Source organism: Suricata suricatta, chromosome 16 (genome assembly GCF_006229205.1).
Source record: "Suricata suricatta isolate VVHF042 chromosome 16, meerkat_22Aug2017_6uvM2_HiC, whole genome shotgun sequence".
Classification (NCBI taxonomy): Eukaryota; Metazoa; Chordata; class Mammalia; order Carnivora; family Herpestidae; genus Suricata; species Suricata suricatta.
Genome location: NC_043715.1, coordinates 57,101,948 through 57,119,535, shown reverse-complemented (window position 1 = coordinate 57,119,535; position 17,588 = coordinate 57,101,948). Strand labels below are relative to the sequence as shown.

Genomic DNA, 17,588 nt, shown 5'->3' with positions numbered 1-17,588 from the left:
GCAAGAAGTAAAACGGGTAGACAGGGGCAGGGAGCAGCAGTGGCGCTTAGGACGCTATATGGCCCTTGTGGAAGGAAGGGGCGGGACATGGCTGAGATGCAGGAAGGCAGCCGGATGGCCAGCGGGGAGCCAGAAGCGGAGGTGTGAGAGCAGGCTGGGAATTTTAGGTCATATGAAGGATTCAGAATTTTGTCCTCAGAGCAGTGGGGAGTCGATAACACTGTCAGGTGTAAATACGGCATGGTCACCATGTTGTCACGGGTTGGGGATGTGTGTGGCGGTACTGAGAGGCGGAATGACAAGCCCCATAACTCACTAGAGCGAAATATTGATTGTTTAAGCTGGGTGGGGAGCATACAGGTTTTTAATGTCCCGATCATTCTAGGTTTTGTATGTTTGGGAATTTCTTGTGGGGGAGTAAAAAGTCTGGCATGGAGCTCGAGTAGTTCTAGCTGCCTAGAGTTAGATGTGAGGTAGGACTGAATAGGGCTTACTATTGGTTTTGCTTCAAAAATAGTATCTAAGCATTTATGAGGACAGAAAATCTCTCTTAGGGAGGCTGTGGAAAGAGACAAGGGCAGGTAACTCAGCGATGGTCTGAGGCATTTCCTGGCTGATTATGGGATTCCCAGTGTGAGTGAAGTTAACCTCTGAAAGAGTAAAGGTTCTCCTTTACTGTTTTAGGAAGAAGGGAATGTGGGTACAGATGTTAATTGGTTTCATGGGAAAGTCTAGGGCTTTCCTATGAAATGGCTTTATGCTGATTTGAAGGGAGTGATGTCATTTCTGAAGCACCAGGAAGAACAAAGCAGATTCAGATGGAATCAAGAGAGTTAGAACATCAACTTTGTTCGAGCAACTTCACACTCAGGTCCCCACTTCTCTTTACCCAGCCCCCACCAGGTGCCCTGGGGGCTCACCCAAGCCTCTGCAGAGAAGCCTTCCTGTGCTTCAGGCCCTCGCACAGCGCCATGACGCCGTGATCACCCAGGGCGTTGGCGGCAAGGTCCAGGCTTTTCAGGTGTTTGCTCCTTGAGATCACATGGGACAGGTTCTTGCAGCAGGCGGCAGTGAGGCGACACTTCACCAGTCTGCGAGAGGAGAGGAGCCCGTGTCACTTGGGGAGAGAGTGCTTCAAGGGATGACGCCCAGAAACGTCAGTGGGGCGTTTCCTGTATGCCTTCCTAACTGGTAGCCGTTTTGTTCATCCCTGAGAACAGCTTAGAAGGTGCAGCCTCCACTGGCTCGTGTGAGGAGGGATGACAGTGGCAGGTGGGGAAACTGTGTGATGTGGCTGGAGTTATCTGCAGAAAAGATGAGCACATCGGAGTTGCTTCCCACCTGGAGATGGGATACGGATTCTCCATGGTGGACAGGAAGAAAGAGAAAAAACCCCCGCAAGAGAGAAGTTGGTAGAGCCCCTGACAAAGGACAGAGCCACGAGGGGCTGAGAAAAGATGACAGAGGACAGAAGCTACTGAAATGTGAGATGGGTTTGGGATTTGAAAGGAGGGGGGTCTTGTGCTCCTGTTCCCAGTATGCATGGCGAAGGAAGGCGTAGATGTGGCCCCTGCAGTGAAGCCCAGGTGACTCATCCGAGTGGAAATGATGGGAACACCTTCACTGTCTCCTCTCGTCATCTTAGCATGAACGATCCCACCGGGGAGGAGACAGTCTGTCTTCATGAGGCATTCATGCCAGGAACGAGCAAGAACACAGTTGTCAGGACTCACACCTGCTGATCAGGTGGGAACGATGAAGTCTTGGCCAGCATGGATAAATGATGGTGTGACCATCTGATCCCCAGCACTTAGATCAACTCCCAAAGAAATGGCATCTCCAACTGATTAAGCTTTAGTTTCTACTCCATGCAAAAGTAGGGCTTGAAATGCCGATTTCATGAAAACAAACATAGACATTAATACTTGGAGGGGGGCGCTCTGATTTGTGGGCTATGATCTCTATCCGATTCCTTTCTTGTACTTATTATCAGGGATGAAGAGGTCTTAAAATGGTCTTATCTTTTGGTTCATTAATTCCACTTTTGTAATCGATGACAAGATATTACCTACACTAAGATTTACAAGGTACACATGACTAAAACATTGGACATACTCTCAGTGTCTAGCTTTAGGAGATTTTTAAAGATATCATGCATCATTAAATGGAATAGTTACAATTATGGTCAGTAGGTATTTGGGGGACAGAATGTGAGACCAAAGGCAAGACTTTGGCTCCTTGGGAGTGCGGGTTTCTCCGGGGACTGATTGGTAGGGGAGCTACATGAGACTTCACAGGTAAAATATAGAACCCTGTTCCCACCACGCGGCAAGAAAGCCCCCAGTGGTAATGCTGGGATCCTTTCTTTGTACCACAAAATGCCACTTAGGCATTTGGAGGGATTTGCCAAAGTAGTAACAGCGTTTATATCTTGGTTGTGAGACTGGAGATTTATTTCCTCTCATTGAGATCTTTTAACTTTCCTATAATCTGTTTAAGGGTGGGATACTCTTATTATAAAATAGAAACATTCCAATAAAAGGTAAAGGAACTTGGGTCCCAGAGGGAAAAGGTATTGAGAACTATAGACAGCCCCTCCGTCTTCACCCTACATTCAGAACGAACAGAAGAGTCACTTAGGACAAAAAGAGGTCCTCTGAGAAGTGAGCAGGTTTTAGAAATCAAGGGTGCCCTCAGCTGCAGAAACCCCAGCCTGAGGCTCCTGTTTGGACTCATCTCTCTGTCCTTCCCACACTCGGTGTAGGGTTCCCTGGAAAACATGAGCATCAATTGACCCTAGAACTGATTTTTGGTAGCAGTCTTCCTGCTCACCTCTCTTGACTTTCTAGGAACCCCAAGCCCCCTATTGGTCGAGTTGACTCCCAACAGCCATTGAAACTTACTCCAGGTCCTGGAGGTGACAAGATGGCTCCAACATGACCTCACACAGAAGGTTCATCCCATCATCTTCCAGGGGGTTCATGCTAAGGCTCAGGTGTGTCAGGTGTCTGTTGCCCATAAGTGCAAATGCAAGAAAGCCGCAGCCAGCTACATCCAGGCTACATTCTTTCAGTCTGCAGGGAGAGAGGAAAGTCGTACCCAGGCTTGCTGTAACCTTGGGGGAGCAACTTCTGTTGGCCCCAGTTTCTTCCTGCTTGGGGAGGGGGTATATAAGGCATTACTTAAGATTTCAGCCTCCTCTGGAAATCAGTATAGAGGTTCCTTGAAAAGGTAAAAATAGAACTATCCTACAACCCCGCCATTGTGCCTCTAGGTATTTACCCAAACGTTACAAAAATATAGATTCAAAGGGGCACATACACCCCAGTGTTTATAGCAGCTCTATCAGCAGTAGACAAACCACAGAAAGAGCCAAATGTGCAGTGACTGATGAATGGATAAATAAGATGTGGTGTATTTATACAATGGAGTATTACTCAGCCATTAACAGGATGAACTCTTGCCATCTGCAACAACGTAGATGGAATGTGTATTATGCTAAGTGAAATAGATCACTCAGAGAAAGACGAATACCAGCTGATCTCACGCGTATGTGGAATTGAGGAGACAAAACAGATAAGCATATGGGAAGGGGAAAAAAGGTAAACATCACAAGACACTTTAACAACATAGAATAAACTGAGGGTTGATGGAGGGGTGTTGGGTGGGGGGATGGGCTAGAGGGCGATGGTCATTAAGGAGGGAACTTGTGATGGGTGCTGGGTGTTGTAGGTAAGTGATGAGTCACCAAATTCTACTCCTGAAAACAGTATTACACTATATGTTAAGTGACTAGAATTTAAATAAAAATCTGAAGGAAAAAGAAAAAGAAGGCTTCAGCTTGGGTAACAGGATGACCACGAAGTGCTTGGATGCCATTCAAGATCCTCAGTTTTTAATTTTCCTTCACACTTGTGTGTTAGTTTCCTGTAGCTACTATAACAAATTGGCAAAAACTTAGGGGCTTCAAACACACGCTTATGGTCTTGTGGTTCTGGAGCTCGGCGTCTTACAGGATTCGAGGTATCCACAGAGCCATGCCTTCCGGAGGCTCCAGGACGTAACTTTTGCTCCTTGTCTTTTCTAGCCTCGATAGGCTGCTCATCATCTTCACTCCCGGTCTTCAGTCCCCAGTTCTATCCTCTGACCTCTGCTACCACGTCTCTTCTCCTGTCTTATAAAAACCCCTTTCAAGACGTTACGGCTACACAGAGAATCCTGGATAATTCCCCATCTCGAGATCCTTAACTGCAAAGTCCCTTTTGCCCCGTGAGCTTACATATTCACAGAGATTAGGACATGGACATTTTGGGGTGAAGCACTATTCTGTCTGCCATACTCAATCCCCCCATCACTTATTAGAACTCACTGTAAGATAGACATATACATTAAAGTTACATTTTTAAACAGAATTTATGGCTAGAGGTACACCATCAGCCTAGATCAATTTTCTGGTTTTACAGAGTTATTGGTGAACTGATTGGTCAATGGGGTGAAATGGCAGAAAGTAAAGTGACCCCAGCGAGGCAAACCAACAGTATGGAACAGGTGTAACAAAAATCTTTTGATCTCACTACCGGACCAAAGAAATGGCTAGAAAAGTAATCTGGCAACACGGGGTGGTTGTTTTTAAGGCAGTTACTGAGACATGCTCATGTAACCCAGCGAGAGTAGTCAGCATCCCCTAACTGTGTGTGTGGCCCTCCCTGGAGCCGTGGAACACCTCCTCCGTGGCTCCCAACCCTGTGTCACCATCCAAGTCTCCCTAGCAGAATCTAAACTCCGTAAACTTAGAGAACACATCTGTCATCTCTGTGTCTCTAGCAACCAACAGTGTTAGCCCACAGCAGGCGCTTCATGAGTGTGGTCGATCCTCATTAGTCATGGATTCTGTGTTTGCAAATTTGTCCCCTTGCTGAAATTTCTTTACTACCCTGATGATTTATTTGTATGTGTGTGGGGCTCACAGTCCTTCACGGACACGTGTGCATGTGCAGAGCAGAGAAAGATTTGAGCCGCCCAAGGCACACAGCCCTAGCTGAGGCTGAACCCATTTCAAATTCATCATCAACAAGTATCCTTTTCATGGTCCACTCAGTGCCACGTTTTCACGTTTTTGTGGCTTTTGTTGGTGTTTTGTTGTTTAATTTTACTTTTAAAAATGTTTTATTTATTTTTGAGAGAGAGAGAGAGAGAGAGAGAGAGAGACAGACAGACAGACAGACAGACAGACAACATGAGCAAGCGAGGGTCAGAGAGAGAGACACACACACAGAATCTGAAGACAGGCTCCAGGCTCTGAGCTGTCAGTACGGAGCCTGACACGGGGCTTGAACCCTCGAGCTGTGAGATCATGACCTGAGCGGAAGGATGCTTACTGACTGAGCCGCCCAGTGCCCCTGTGTTTTGTTGTTTAACATGCAGTGCTGATGCCTAGCGCTGAAGCGCAGTCCACTGTTTCCATGCACAAGAAGGCTGTGCTGTATGAGTGGAGAAAATGCTTAACAGACGAGCTTGCTTCAGACATGAGTGATCGAGTTGTGGGCCCTGAGCTCAATGCTAACTAATCGACAATATATATTAAATAAGGGGTCTTCAAACAGAGACACACAAAGCAAGGTTAGGCGCTGACTGGTTGAGGAAGATGTGACCGGAGGCTCCCAGGAACCTAACCGTGTGTTTCCCTTGGGAGCAATGGTTCAGTGTTGCGGTGACTTTACAGAACGTAACTGTGGTAAAGATAAGGAGACTCGCCTGTATGTGGATGAATGCTGACTCCCCACTGAAAGAACACAGAGGTGGAGCTGGAATGTTCCACGGAGGGAGGAAATCAGGGCAGGGGACAGGATGCAGCCCTTATCAGTTCCCTTTATCGTAACAGTGGTGCTCCCCACTGCCTTGAGTTTGGCGTGTGGTACCCACGGTTTGCAGTAACACAACGCCACCTCCCCGGGAAGGGAGCTGGACTCACGTCAGCCTCTGCAGCCGGCAGTTGGGGGACCTCATGGCTCGACACAGCAGACTGGCGCCTTCACTCCCCAGGCTGTTGCCCGACAGGCACAGGTGTGTCAGACTCTGGTTGCTGGTGAGGCCCGAGGCCAGGTCCTGGCAGTCGGCGGCGGTGAGGCCGCAGCTCCCCAGTCTGCAAGGACAGAGCCCCCCGGGGGGGAAATGGTGACATCTGTTCTTAAGGTTCCATCCCTCCCTCCCTTGCAAGGAAGGGAAGGAAACGCCACTCGTGGCTGACGTGCCCCTGCAGCTCATGGTGATGTCACGCCGCATGTGCATGTAACATGAAGCTCAACATCACCTAAACGGTGTGGGTGATGAGGGCCGCCATTAGCCACAATGGGCAGCACAGGGCAGTGCCCTCCTGCTCTGCGTGCGGTTGTGCTTGCTCCTCATGTGTACTAGGGGTGAGGTGTTGCTGAGATTAGTGAGCTTTCTGTTTAGAGGGCGGCCTTCCTCTCCAGCGGCTTCTCAAAGCTTAGGAAGCAGTGCACGTGGAGTGAGATTCCATAACACTCCGGCGTGGGGCTGAGACGGAGTTAGAGGACTTAGCACTTCTGAGGTGCTCAGAGCAGGGCATGAAGCAAGCACTTTCTCCATATTATTGATAGTGATTAATTTTGATGACGAAGTGCTGTGTGGGTTGGATTCAAGGGGGGGGGTCAGGATACGTGAGCCCGAAATGTGCCACTTGGGCATAAGGATGATGTTGAGCTGAGAGCAAGTGAGAAAAAGCGGACACAGCTGCTCTCCCCCGTCTGCCTGGAGACAGGGCCTGGGTTCCCTTGTGCACGTCCTTCCTCCTTGATGTCAGACCCAGAATGACTCACCACCAAAGATGGACAGGACACTGGGGTGAGTCATCATAGAAACTTTATCTACCAGAAGGTCCCCCGTATACTCCTTAGTTACCTGTTCACACTTTATCAGTCCCTAGAAGCCCCAAAGCCCTTTCACCTAGTCACCCTCCACAGTTTGTCATACTGTGTTAAAATGACAGACAAGCTCAAGTCTGCCCATTCCTTTGGATTTCTCACATCGTTTCTGTGAAGCCTCCACGCACATTTAAAAAAAAGTAATGCCAGTAAAACTTGTTGGTACCTGCTTCCTGCCAATCATTAGTTTAATTTGCAGGCCTCAGACATCGCACCCAAGAGGATAGAGGAAAAGTTTTCCCCCCTCCCCTACAGACTAAGGGAGAGAAACTCTATTGGCTTCTCATGTGATTCTCCACCCCCCCTACCCCCCAGAACCCCCCAGCACTCAGGACTTTAAAGTCATTTGTGCCATTTAGTTTTCAATTTTTGCTATGACTTTAGCAACCAAACTGCCCACGAAAGAGGGAGGTCATTGCCACAGCATACTTTGGGAGCGCTGGGGGAGACAACTTTGCCCAGACTATGGGTCACCAAGGGGGAAACCTCCAGGTCATAGATTAGTCCCTTGGGTGTCTGACCGGAGCTCATGTATTGGCTCTGCCTTTTATTCCCTGTGTGACTTTAGACAAGAGATTTCCCTTCTTCGGAGTTCTGTTTCCCTTGTCAGCAAATGGGCTGAAAATAATCCCCCCCTGGCAGGGTGTTGGTGACTGTGGACTAGGGAGGATAGAACACGCAGCACAGAGCCTGGTGCTCACAGACAGTGTAGATGGCGGCTACTACCACCGGCCTAAGACTCGGGGTTTTGGCACTGGTGAAACGCTCAGGTAGACAACCAGCGTTGCCAGCTGTAAGCTGAGCGCTCTGCGCAGCTCCCCAGAACTTACTGCCTCTGGCCAGCCTCTCCCCGTTTCTCCCCAGCCAGCAGCCCCGCCAACCACTGTTCGGCTCGCTGGTTCTGTGAGCTTGGCTTCTCCCCTAAACTTCTGTGTCGGTTCAGAGTTTAGTGGCGAAGACACGAGTGTTATTTACTGGGTCTTTTTAAAATACTCAACATCGGGGCACTCTCTTGGGGTCCCAGCTGCCATGCTACCCCTTGGCCTGGGCATCAGCCAGTTCCTTCCCCGCTGCTTGGGCCATCTCCGTTGAGAGGAGGGAGCCCTGTGAACAGAAGTTCTACTCACATCAGCCTCTGCAGGGTGCACTGCGAGGTGGCCAGGGCGTCACAGAGGGGCTTCCCGCCCTGGCCCGTCACCTTACTTCCTGCCAGGCTGAGAGACTTTAGGCTGATGGACGTGACGAGGATTTGGGAGATCACCTTGCAGCAGGTGGGGGTGAGTCCGCAGTGGTCCAACCTGCAGAGACACGCGACACAAAGCATGGTCTCAGCTCCCCCAGAGCCACGCGTTTCCCTGCACGGCAGCCCCTCTGGCCGTTTTCCTGAACTTTGGACACTGTTTGCTCCAGGCTCAGGGTCTGAGCATTTGCTATTTCTTCTCTCTGCAACATCCCTCCATCTCCAACCCCACGTCTTTATGTGGTCCAGGTTTTCCGTTCAGGTCTCCCGAGTGTCACCTCTTCTGAGTAAGCCTGTCTCCTGACCTCACTTACTTGTGCCTCCCCACCCAGCCCGGCTCCCCTCTCTCCGGCATTATTTTATGCTTGGCAATGATTGCCAGCCAATGTTTCACATACTTGCACTTGAAAACAGTTGAAGTAGATGTAACATACAACATTGTATAAGTTTAAGGCATAAACATGCCGATTTGAAACATTTATATACTGCAGTAGGATTGCCATTGTAGCGTTAGTGAGCATCTCGATCAGGTCACATAATTATTTCTTTTAGCAGGGGTGGGAGTGATTGAGATTATCTCAGCAGGTTTGATGTTTATAATACAGTCTTGTTGCCTACAATGATTACACTGTATGCTAAGTCTATAGGACCTATTTATGTACTAGTGCAAGTCTGTGCCCTTACACAACGTATTTCTATTTTCCCCTACCCCCAGTCCCTGGTAACTACCACATTACTCTGTTTTTATGAGCTCAGCTTTTTTCAGATTCTGTATGTGAGATCACAGAATATTTGGTCTTTCTCTGACTCAACTCCATACAACCCCTCAAGGCCTAGCCATGTTGTTGTAAATGGCAGCGATTTCCTTCTCTGCCAGGACTGGTTGTCTGCACTTGCTTCTTGTTGGTCTTCCACTCTAGAACTGTCATGGCCATGAGGGTGGGGCCTGGCTTGGGAGGGCAGCTCGCCAGTGACACAGCAAAAACACGCGCGGTGCAAAGCAAGTTAGTCTTTGGCAGTTGCTCTGCATCAATGAACAAAGCTCAAAGCAGAGCTCACGCCTCTGCCCAGCCTACCATAGCACGGAGTAGCAGTTCCGTCCACCGGAACTAAAAGCACTAAAAAGGAACACGCTACGGATACCCAGACCAGCAGGGATGATGGACCAGAACACATCTGCGGATTGAAAAAATCCAGTCACAGGGCAGTGACAGACTGTATGATTCCACTTCTAAAGCCCAAATGGCAGACTTGTAGAGATGGAAAATATCAGTTATTGCCGGGGATTCTGCATGGTGTGGCTGGAAAAGGAACGGGGCTGGTGGCACCTCTGGATCTTGGGCACAGGGTGGCTTCACCTATCTGCACATTTGACAGATCGACGCAGAAGGACATACACACGGTGCTCAGTGTCAGCCTCCTGGGGTTCACATTGTGCTGTTAGTTACGGAAGATACAACACTGAGAGAAGTTGCCTAACGGGTTCTGCTCATCTAATTAAAAACACTTTTAAGTGTATTTATTTATTTTGAGAGAGACAGACACAGTGGACAAGCAGGGGAGGGGCAGAGAGAGGAGGAGAGAAAGAGTCCCAAGCAGGCTCTGCATGTCAGCACAGATCTCCACTCGGGGCTTGACCTCATGAATCACAAGATCATGACCTGGGCTGAAGTCGGACGTTCAACCGACTGAGCCACCCAGGAGCCCCAGATTTTATTATCTTTGTAAAACATTGAAAGTTACCTTTCTCTTGTGTGAAATGTTCCCACAGAGTTTGTGAGAGTGCACGTGTGGGGCGTTAAGTACACACGTGCTGCTCTACGACCGTTTCCACCAGCCACCACCAGACTTTGCCATCTTCCTAATAGCTCTGCAGCTTGCTGTGACCAGGGATTTAAAACTAAATCCAGGGGCGGCTGGGTTGCTCAGTTGGTTGATTGTCTGACTCTTGGCTGCGGTTTAGGTCATGATCTCATGATTCAGGAGATCGGCCCCACATTGGACTCTGTGCTGACAGTGTGGAGCCTGCTTGGGATTCTCTCCCTCTTTCTCTCTCTCTCTCTGCCCCACTCCCACTCCCACTGTCTCTGTCTCTTTTAAAATAAATAAGCATTACAAAATATATAAAAAGGAAAGACAACAGTGGCAAAACCAAAATCAAAAAACAAAAGCCGTCCCCAGAACTTAACCTCAACGACTCCAGCAGACAGTTTGGGTGTCTTAACGCTTTGCACGCCATCATCAGATCTTCGTCCTTCAGGTGGGTGCTTTCCAAGCTCAGGTATTTAATATTTCGGTTGGTAATGAGAGTCGTCCAGAGATGATGAAGACCAAGGGTGACCTGCGCACCTTTAAATCTGCCGAAGAGAAAAAAGAAAATGGTGCCTTAGACACAGGTGACAGTCACATCCTGATTTTCCCTTTTTCCTCTTCTCGCATTACAACTCTCTTATCTCTCACTATTTGCATTAATTTACTTTTTTAATGTTTATTTTTGAGAGAGAGAGAGAGAGAGAGAACAAGAGGGAAGGAGCAGAGACAGGGAGACACAGAATCCGGAGCAGGCTCCAGGCTCAGAGCTGTCAGCACAGAGCTCAGCGTGGGGCTCAAACTCACAAACCCACAATGCTGAGATTAAGGTCATACACTGCACTCACTGAGCAAGCCAGGTGCCCTCACTTTATTCAGTTTTAAGGCAACAGCTACGTGAGCCACCACGGTGCAGCAGGCACGGGACACAGTATTAAATGATGCTGATAATCATGTTCTTATGGGGCCTGATCTCGTGGGGGGATGCCCAGGGAAGCGCTGAATGAGACAGCTATGCTGAGGGATGAAACTCAGTCCAGTCATCCATTAAGAACAGGGATGCAGGGGAGCCTGACTGGGCCGGGCGCTGGAGCATGTGACTCTTGATCTTGGTGTTGGGAGTTCAAGGCCCATGTTGGGTCTAGAGAGCACTTACAAATAAAATCTTTAAAAAACCCTGCAAACAGATGTGATCAAGTCCAAGCTGAACAGAAAAGTCAAATGTCACAAAAATGAGTATGATGTGATGCTTTTTGGATTAAAAAATGGTCAGTTGCCAATATACACATATAAGGGCATGGAAAGTTCAGGAGATGTTAAAGTAGTTAACTAGAAAAACAGGAGCCCTGAGAGGTCCAGAGGATGTACGTCAAACCCTTGAAACACCTGAATCTTGTTGCCATTTTGATGGACTCCTGCTGAATTGCAGAGTCAGTGCTGACAGGGATTCCAGAACATCACGGCCAAGAGCTGAGAGCAGGGGCTGCTGGTGGAAGGGGCGCCCAGGGAAACGTGCAGATGAAGCTGGCAGAGGAGCGTGGTGGAGGGTGGACGTGAACAGGACAACGTTCTGGCATCGCCAGGCTCCCTGGCACAGCCCAGCTTAAGGAGAGTACTTCAGGAGGAAACCGAAGAGGCAAGAAGGGAAAATGTTTGCATGGAGAAGTTGACCTGCTCTAGTCTGGGGGTCACATGTGCTTTTTTCGGACTCTTGGAGGGAAGAGTCTGGAACAGAAAGTTTGTCTGCAGTAGAACTAGCATGTCATCTCCTACTGCAGGTGCTTGATGAGTACCCTGGGGTCTACCACAGACCTTGAACTTAGTAGCTGTTCAAATATCTGTTACCTTATTAATGAACATAAAAGCATGAAGGACTGATGGAAAGCCTCTGATCTTGCTCTACCCATTTGCCTGAAATGAGGTCCCCTCACCTTTGCCCCTAGTGACAACTCCTATTCATCCCTCAATACCCAGACTGAATGGATCTGCCTCTCAGAGTCTTTAGTTCCTCCCCCTTGTGTGATTTTGGCAACTTGGTTCCTGCAACTTCTGCAGCACTTATCCACTCTGATTACATTTTTCTCAGAGATGAGAGAGGAGAGCAGTGACATAGCCATGCCAAGGGGCATGAACCCTTACGTCAGGTTCTGTATTTTACAGGTTGGCTGCCTCAGTGTAGCGCAGAGGGTCTTCATGGCCCGTTCACTCAGGATGCTGCCACTCAGTTCGAGTTGCCGCAGGCTTGGGTGGGTGCTGAGCACGAGGCAGAGATCTGCCCACCACTCATCAGCAAGCGTCTTCACCGGCATCCTACATTGGAGAAAAAAAATCAACATTTGCTTCCACAGGATGGAGTTTGGCACCATCAAGTGCCCCAGTGGGCTCAGAGGAGAGAGATCAGCCCATCACTGTAAGACGGGAATGGCTTCTGAGGGTCTGAGGCCAATGTAGTGAGGTCACCTTGTGCTTTGCATGAGGGCTGTCCTACCCACCTGCTTTCTGAACCTTCTGACACCCCGGTGGGGGGTATACAAAGGTGGCGTGGAGCCACCAGCCCTACCGGCTCCCCCTGGAGGTGAAAGGGAGCATTTCACACGGATGCTCCTCAGAAAGTTAAAAATAGAACTGCCTGAGGCTCCAGGAATCCCACTTACATGAAGGAATTGAAATCAGTACCTTGAAAAGAGATTTGCACTATCTTCTCAGTGGCCAAGATATGGAAACAGCCTAAATGTCTGTTTATGGATGAATAGATTAAGAAAATGAGACGAACACACACAGACACACACCCCAGGGAATATTACTCAGCTTTAAAAAAAGGAAATCCAGGGGCACCTGAGTGTCTCGGTCTATTAAGCATCTGACTACGGCCCAGGTTATGATCTCACAGTCTGTGAGTTCACATCCCACACCGGGCTCTGTACTGACAGCTCGGAGCCTGGAGCCTGCTTCCTATTCTGTGTCTCCCTCTCTCTACCCCTCCCCTGCTCTTGCTCCATCTCTCCAAAAATAAATAAACACTAAAACATTTTAAAAAGGAAATCTTGCCATTCGCAAGGGTCCAAATGACCATAAGCTAAGTGACATTGCCCAGTAACAGAAAGATATGCATGATCTGATGTGGAATCTAAGACAGTGGAGCCCATGGGAGGAGAGCGATGGTGGGGGCTGCCTGTGGCTCCAGGAGGGGAAATGGGTACGAAGTTTTTGGCGCACAGGATAGGTATCTCATGTACAGCGGTGTCACGGTAGTTGGCAACACTGTACCCTTTCCTTGAAATTTGCCAGAAGGATAGGTCTTAAGTATTATCCCCCCACACACAGAAGAGGGAACAGTAATATGTAATGTGATGCGTGTGCTATTTAGCTTGATCGTGGTGATTATTTTATGTACATCAAAACACCAAGTTGTACATGAATATGTACAATTAAAAAATATCTTGAGAGTCAGAGAGACAGAGAGAGAGAAGCATGAGCAGGGGAGGGGCACAGAGAGAGAGAATCCCAAGCAGGCTCCACATCCAGCTTGGAGCCCAACATGGGGCTTGATCCCACAACTGTGAGATCATGACCTGAGCCGAAATCAAGAGTCAGATGCTTAAGTGACTGAACTACCCAGGCACTGTTATGTGCAGTTTTTATTTGTCAGTTATATCTCCATAAAAAAGAATAAAAAATTATACCTGCATTAAAAAAAAAGAAAACGAACAGGGGTACCTAGATGGTTCAGTCAATTAAGTCTCTGACTTTGGCTCAGGTCATGATCTTGTGGCTCATGAGTTCAAGCCCCGCACCAGGCTCTGTGCTGACAGTTCAGAGCCTGGAGCCTGTTTCGGATTCTGTGTCTCCCTCTCTCTCTCTGCCCCTCCCCCGCATGCACGCGTGCTCTCTCTCTCTCCCCCTCCCTCTAAAAAATAAATAACATTAATATATAGAAAAAACGAAATGGCAGAGGTGAAGGACTCACCCTTGGGGACTCAGGGGCCGTGCCTCAGCAAACTCATCCTTTGCGAAGCCCTCCTGGACGTCCATCCGAATTTTCTGCAGATACTGGCACCGCTGGAGGCAGAAAGAGGACACCAGCAAGTCCATTTGCCGGTACATTGGAAGCCATACCTCTTGGAAGCTGTTCAGTGCCAAGCAGACAAAGTCTTCATTTTGAGTCTCAAAAAGACAGTGGAAGGAGTCCAGGAAGTCTAGAGGGGCTGGGGTGCCGGGCTGCTGACCCAGCAGGGAGATCCAGCCCAGAAGCCCCTGCCTCACCGCCAGGGGGGCGGGGCACCCCAGCAGGACTTCCAGGGCCCCCGTCACCTCTTTGCTCATGAGGCCAAATAAGAAACGCTTCATCTGGAGCAAGTGAGCATTGGAACTGATTTGTCTGAGCTCCACCAAGCTCCTTATGTTCTCCATGAACACAGGGTAGGCATCCCATTCCGTTTCCAGTCCTTCTAGAACATAGTACAGGGCAGCACAGAACTCCTGGAGGCTGGGGTGCAGGAATGTATAGCACCTCTCTTGGCCGAGGTCTTGGTGGAGGATGTTCATGTGAAACAGAGCAGAGAGCTCAGACTCCCTGAGTCTGTGAACACCCAGGTCATCTCCGTAAAACACAAACTTCATGCTCCACACTCCCTGCACAGCCATGCGGCACAGGCTCTTCAAGGTGCCTCTCTCTTCCCGGCTGAGGCAGTGCTGGGACGGGTCTCGAGGAGTGAGCTGGTGGAGCACAAAGGTGGCATACAAGCCCGTGAGGGTCTGGCAGGAAGGGGCAAGGCTCTTTCCTGATGCCTCGTGCAGATTTAGAGCCTCGGAGATGAGCCACCCCAAGACAGGGACCTGGCACTCGTTCAACAGTGGGTAGTTGTCTACCACTGAATTCAAGACTTTTGTCTTCTGATGCTCATTCTTCATGTGCTTAAGAAGCAACTGCAGCCTTTTCTCCACGGAGATGCCCCTGACTAACAGGTAGTGCGGTGACAGGACCATGGAGTTGAGCTTTTCTATGCCGGTGTCTCTGACGGTGATCATCAGGGAGGCCTCAGGGAGCAGGACTTTCTTCAGCAGACTGTGCATCAGAATGGATGTGGGTTGTTTGTCCCTCCAGTCCTCACAGAAACCCAAGTCATCATCTTTGAAGGCAAAGTCCAGGTCATCGAAGCCATCAATAATAAACAACAGCCGTTCTGGTTGGGACATGATCTCCGTCACTGGACCCTGGGAGTCTGGCCACTCCCTGGAAATTAGATCTGCAAAACTGCCCTCTCTCATCCACGGCAGTTCTCTGGCACAGAGGAAGAAGACATAGGAGAACATTTCCTGGTAGAGTTCACCTCGCGCCCAGTGCAGCAGGACCTTTCTGGCCAAAGCTGACTTCCCGATTCCCGACCTCCCATGCAGAACCACAGTGTGAGGCCGGAAGCCCCTCTCGTCTGGATTAAACACACCAAACAATGTTTGCATTTCTGGGCAGTCAAAGGCAAAGTTGTCAACACCATGGTGTGCATCCGACTTCGTAGCAAATGTTGTCATCACGTGAGTCTTGTAGTCCCCTGCATTATCTCCACAGCCCAAGTTGGGTAGGGGAAGGGAGAAGAAAAAACAGGAAACAAGTTAGAAGAAAGTCTGGATTTCAGGAAAAAGCAGAACGGAATTAAGTCCTTAAAACCCCGGGCCTAGAATCAGTGGATCTGAGGTTAGACCGTGTACGTGTATGTCGTACTTTTATTTCTTCCTAGCAGTGGGCTGATAACAACCTCCCTCCACTCAAAGGTCAGTTCCTTAAAGTTTATGAACATCCTACAAAAAATAGCTCTATCAGTCCTTTTAGCCCCATCTTTTTTTTCCTCTCAGCACTTAATACCTGACACGTTACTCCTTTTGTTTGCTTCTTGTCTGTCTCCCCTCAGTAGACTCTGTGCAGGGACTTTCTTATTTACTGTTGTATCTTTATTATTCAGAATGATGTCTGACACCCTGCAGACACTCAAGTATTTGTTAAATGAATACTCTATGCCAAACACTCCTATGGAGTCTCTGAAAGGCAGAGAAGCTTAGAGGAGCTGAGGCAGCATGTGCTGTGGCTTTGGATCCTGGGCGTGCAGGGCAGGTGTAACTCTCCCGCAGCTCCAGGCTGCTGTGCGGAGACACCTCCGTGCAATGGGGAGTCCCACCCTGCCACCAAGAGGCAAATATGGCCCTTGAGGTCAGACGGATCTTGCTTGAAACTCCAGGCTCTCTTGTACGGTGTCAATTTCTGAGCCTGACTTTCCCCACCTCTGAGATGAGATGAACATCCTCTTGAGGTGTTACAATAAATATTTAAGAGCGAATGTGCCTTTAAAAGTTATTAGCACAGGGTCTGGGAAAAATGATCAGTGGCCACTACTGTCATTACAAACCATAGTTCTTGCACATTATCTGATTTCATTTTTATCCCAGCACTTGTTATGAATAGCAGTTCTTTTATACATCTGGTTATTGCCTAGTCCCTAGCTTGTGATGGAAGTTCTATGAAAGCAATTTATTGGCATACTTCCAGCCTCCTCAACAGCCTCTGACATCTAACAGGAACTCAGTAACATGGAAAAAAAACCCTCCTCTAATCCTGGATCCTTAAGTTTGCTGGTAATACTATTCTATTTTTTAAAAAGATGACAAGATCCTCTCTGTACAAATGTATAAGGCAATTACCACCTCTACATAAAATCTCCACAAAGAGGTTCTAAATATTCAGCTCTATTTTTATGTATCAGGGAAAGGTATTAAGACACCTGTATTAAAACTACAGGAAGCAGGGGCACCGCGGTGGCTCCGTTGGTTAGGTGTCTGACTTTGGCTCAGGTCATGATCTCATGGCTTGTGAGTTCAAGACCCACGTTGGGTTTTGTGCTGACAGCTCAGAGATTGGAGCCTCCTTCGGATTCTGTATCACCCTCCTTTTCTGCCCCTCCCCTGCTCGTTCTGTCTCTCTTTCAAAAATAAATAAACATTAAAAAATTTAAAAAATACAGGAAGCAGACCTTGAGGTCTGAACAATATTTGCGGAGCTCAGACTGATGCATTATCATCAGAGGACAGACTGTTCCTGAGCTGTAGCTTTTCAAAGAGAGAGGAAGCCTGGCACAAAACCAGACACATGGACCAATGGAATAGAATAGAGAACCCAGAATGGGACCCACAAATGTATGTCCAATTAATCTTTGACAAAGCAAGAAAGAGTACCCAATGGAAAAAAGACAGTCTCTTTAACAGATGGTGCAACATGAAAAGGAATGAAACTAGATCACTTTTTTACATCATACACAGAAATAAACTAAAAATGGACGAAGGACCTGAATGTGAGACAGGAAACCATCAAAACCCTCAAGGATAAAGCAGGAAACAAACTTCTTGACCTCAGCCACAGCAATTTCCGACTCAACACATCCCCAAAAGCAAGGGAATCAAGAGCAAAGATGAACTATAGGACCTCATCAAGATAAAAAGCTTCTGCACTGCAAAGGAAACAATCAAGAAAACTAATAGGCAATGAGAAACAGGAAAAGATAGTTGCAAATGACATATCAGATAAAGGGCTAGTATCCAAAATCTATAAG

General features: G+C 48.3%; 1 protein-coding gene across 1 annotated transcript in view; it reads right to left on the bottom strand.

The window, feature by feature from the left end:
• The window catches only part of NLRP5 (NLR family pyrin domain containing 5), a 36,850-nt gene that overhangs the window by 9,319 nt on the left and 9,943 nt on the right, over positions 1 to 17,588 (bottom strand). The window contains exons 5-11 of the mRNA XM_029924409.1: positions 13,961 to 15,542; positions 12,133 to 12,303; positions 10,374 to 10,541; positions 8,072 to 8,242; positions 5,972 to 6,142; positions 2,904 to 3,074; positions 921 to 1,091 (exon numbers count right to left, since the gene is read on the bottom strand). Of these exons, the coding sequence (XP_029780269.1) occupies positions 921 to 1,091; positions 2,904 to 3,074; positions 5,972 to 6,142; positions 8,072 to 8,242; positions 10,374 to 10,541; positions 12,133 to 12,303; positions 13,961 to 15,542 (2,605 nt within the window). The remainder of the gene's footprint in view (positions 1 to 920; positions 1,092 to 2,903; positions 3,075 to 5,971; positions 6,143 to 8,071; positions 8,243 to 10,373; positions 10,542 to 12,132; positions 12,304 to 13,960; positions 15,543 to 17,588) is intronic.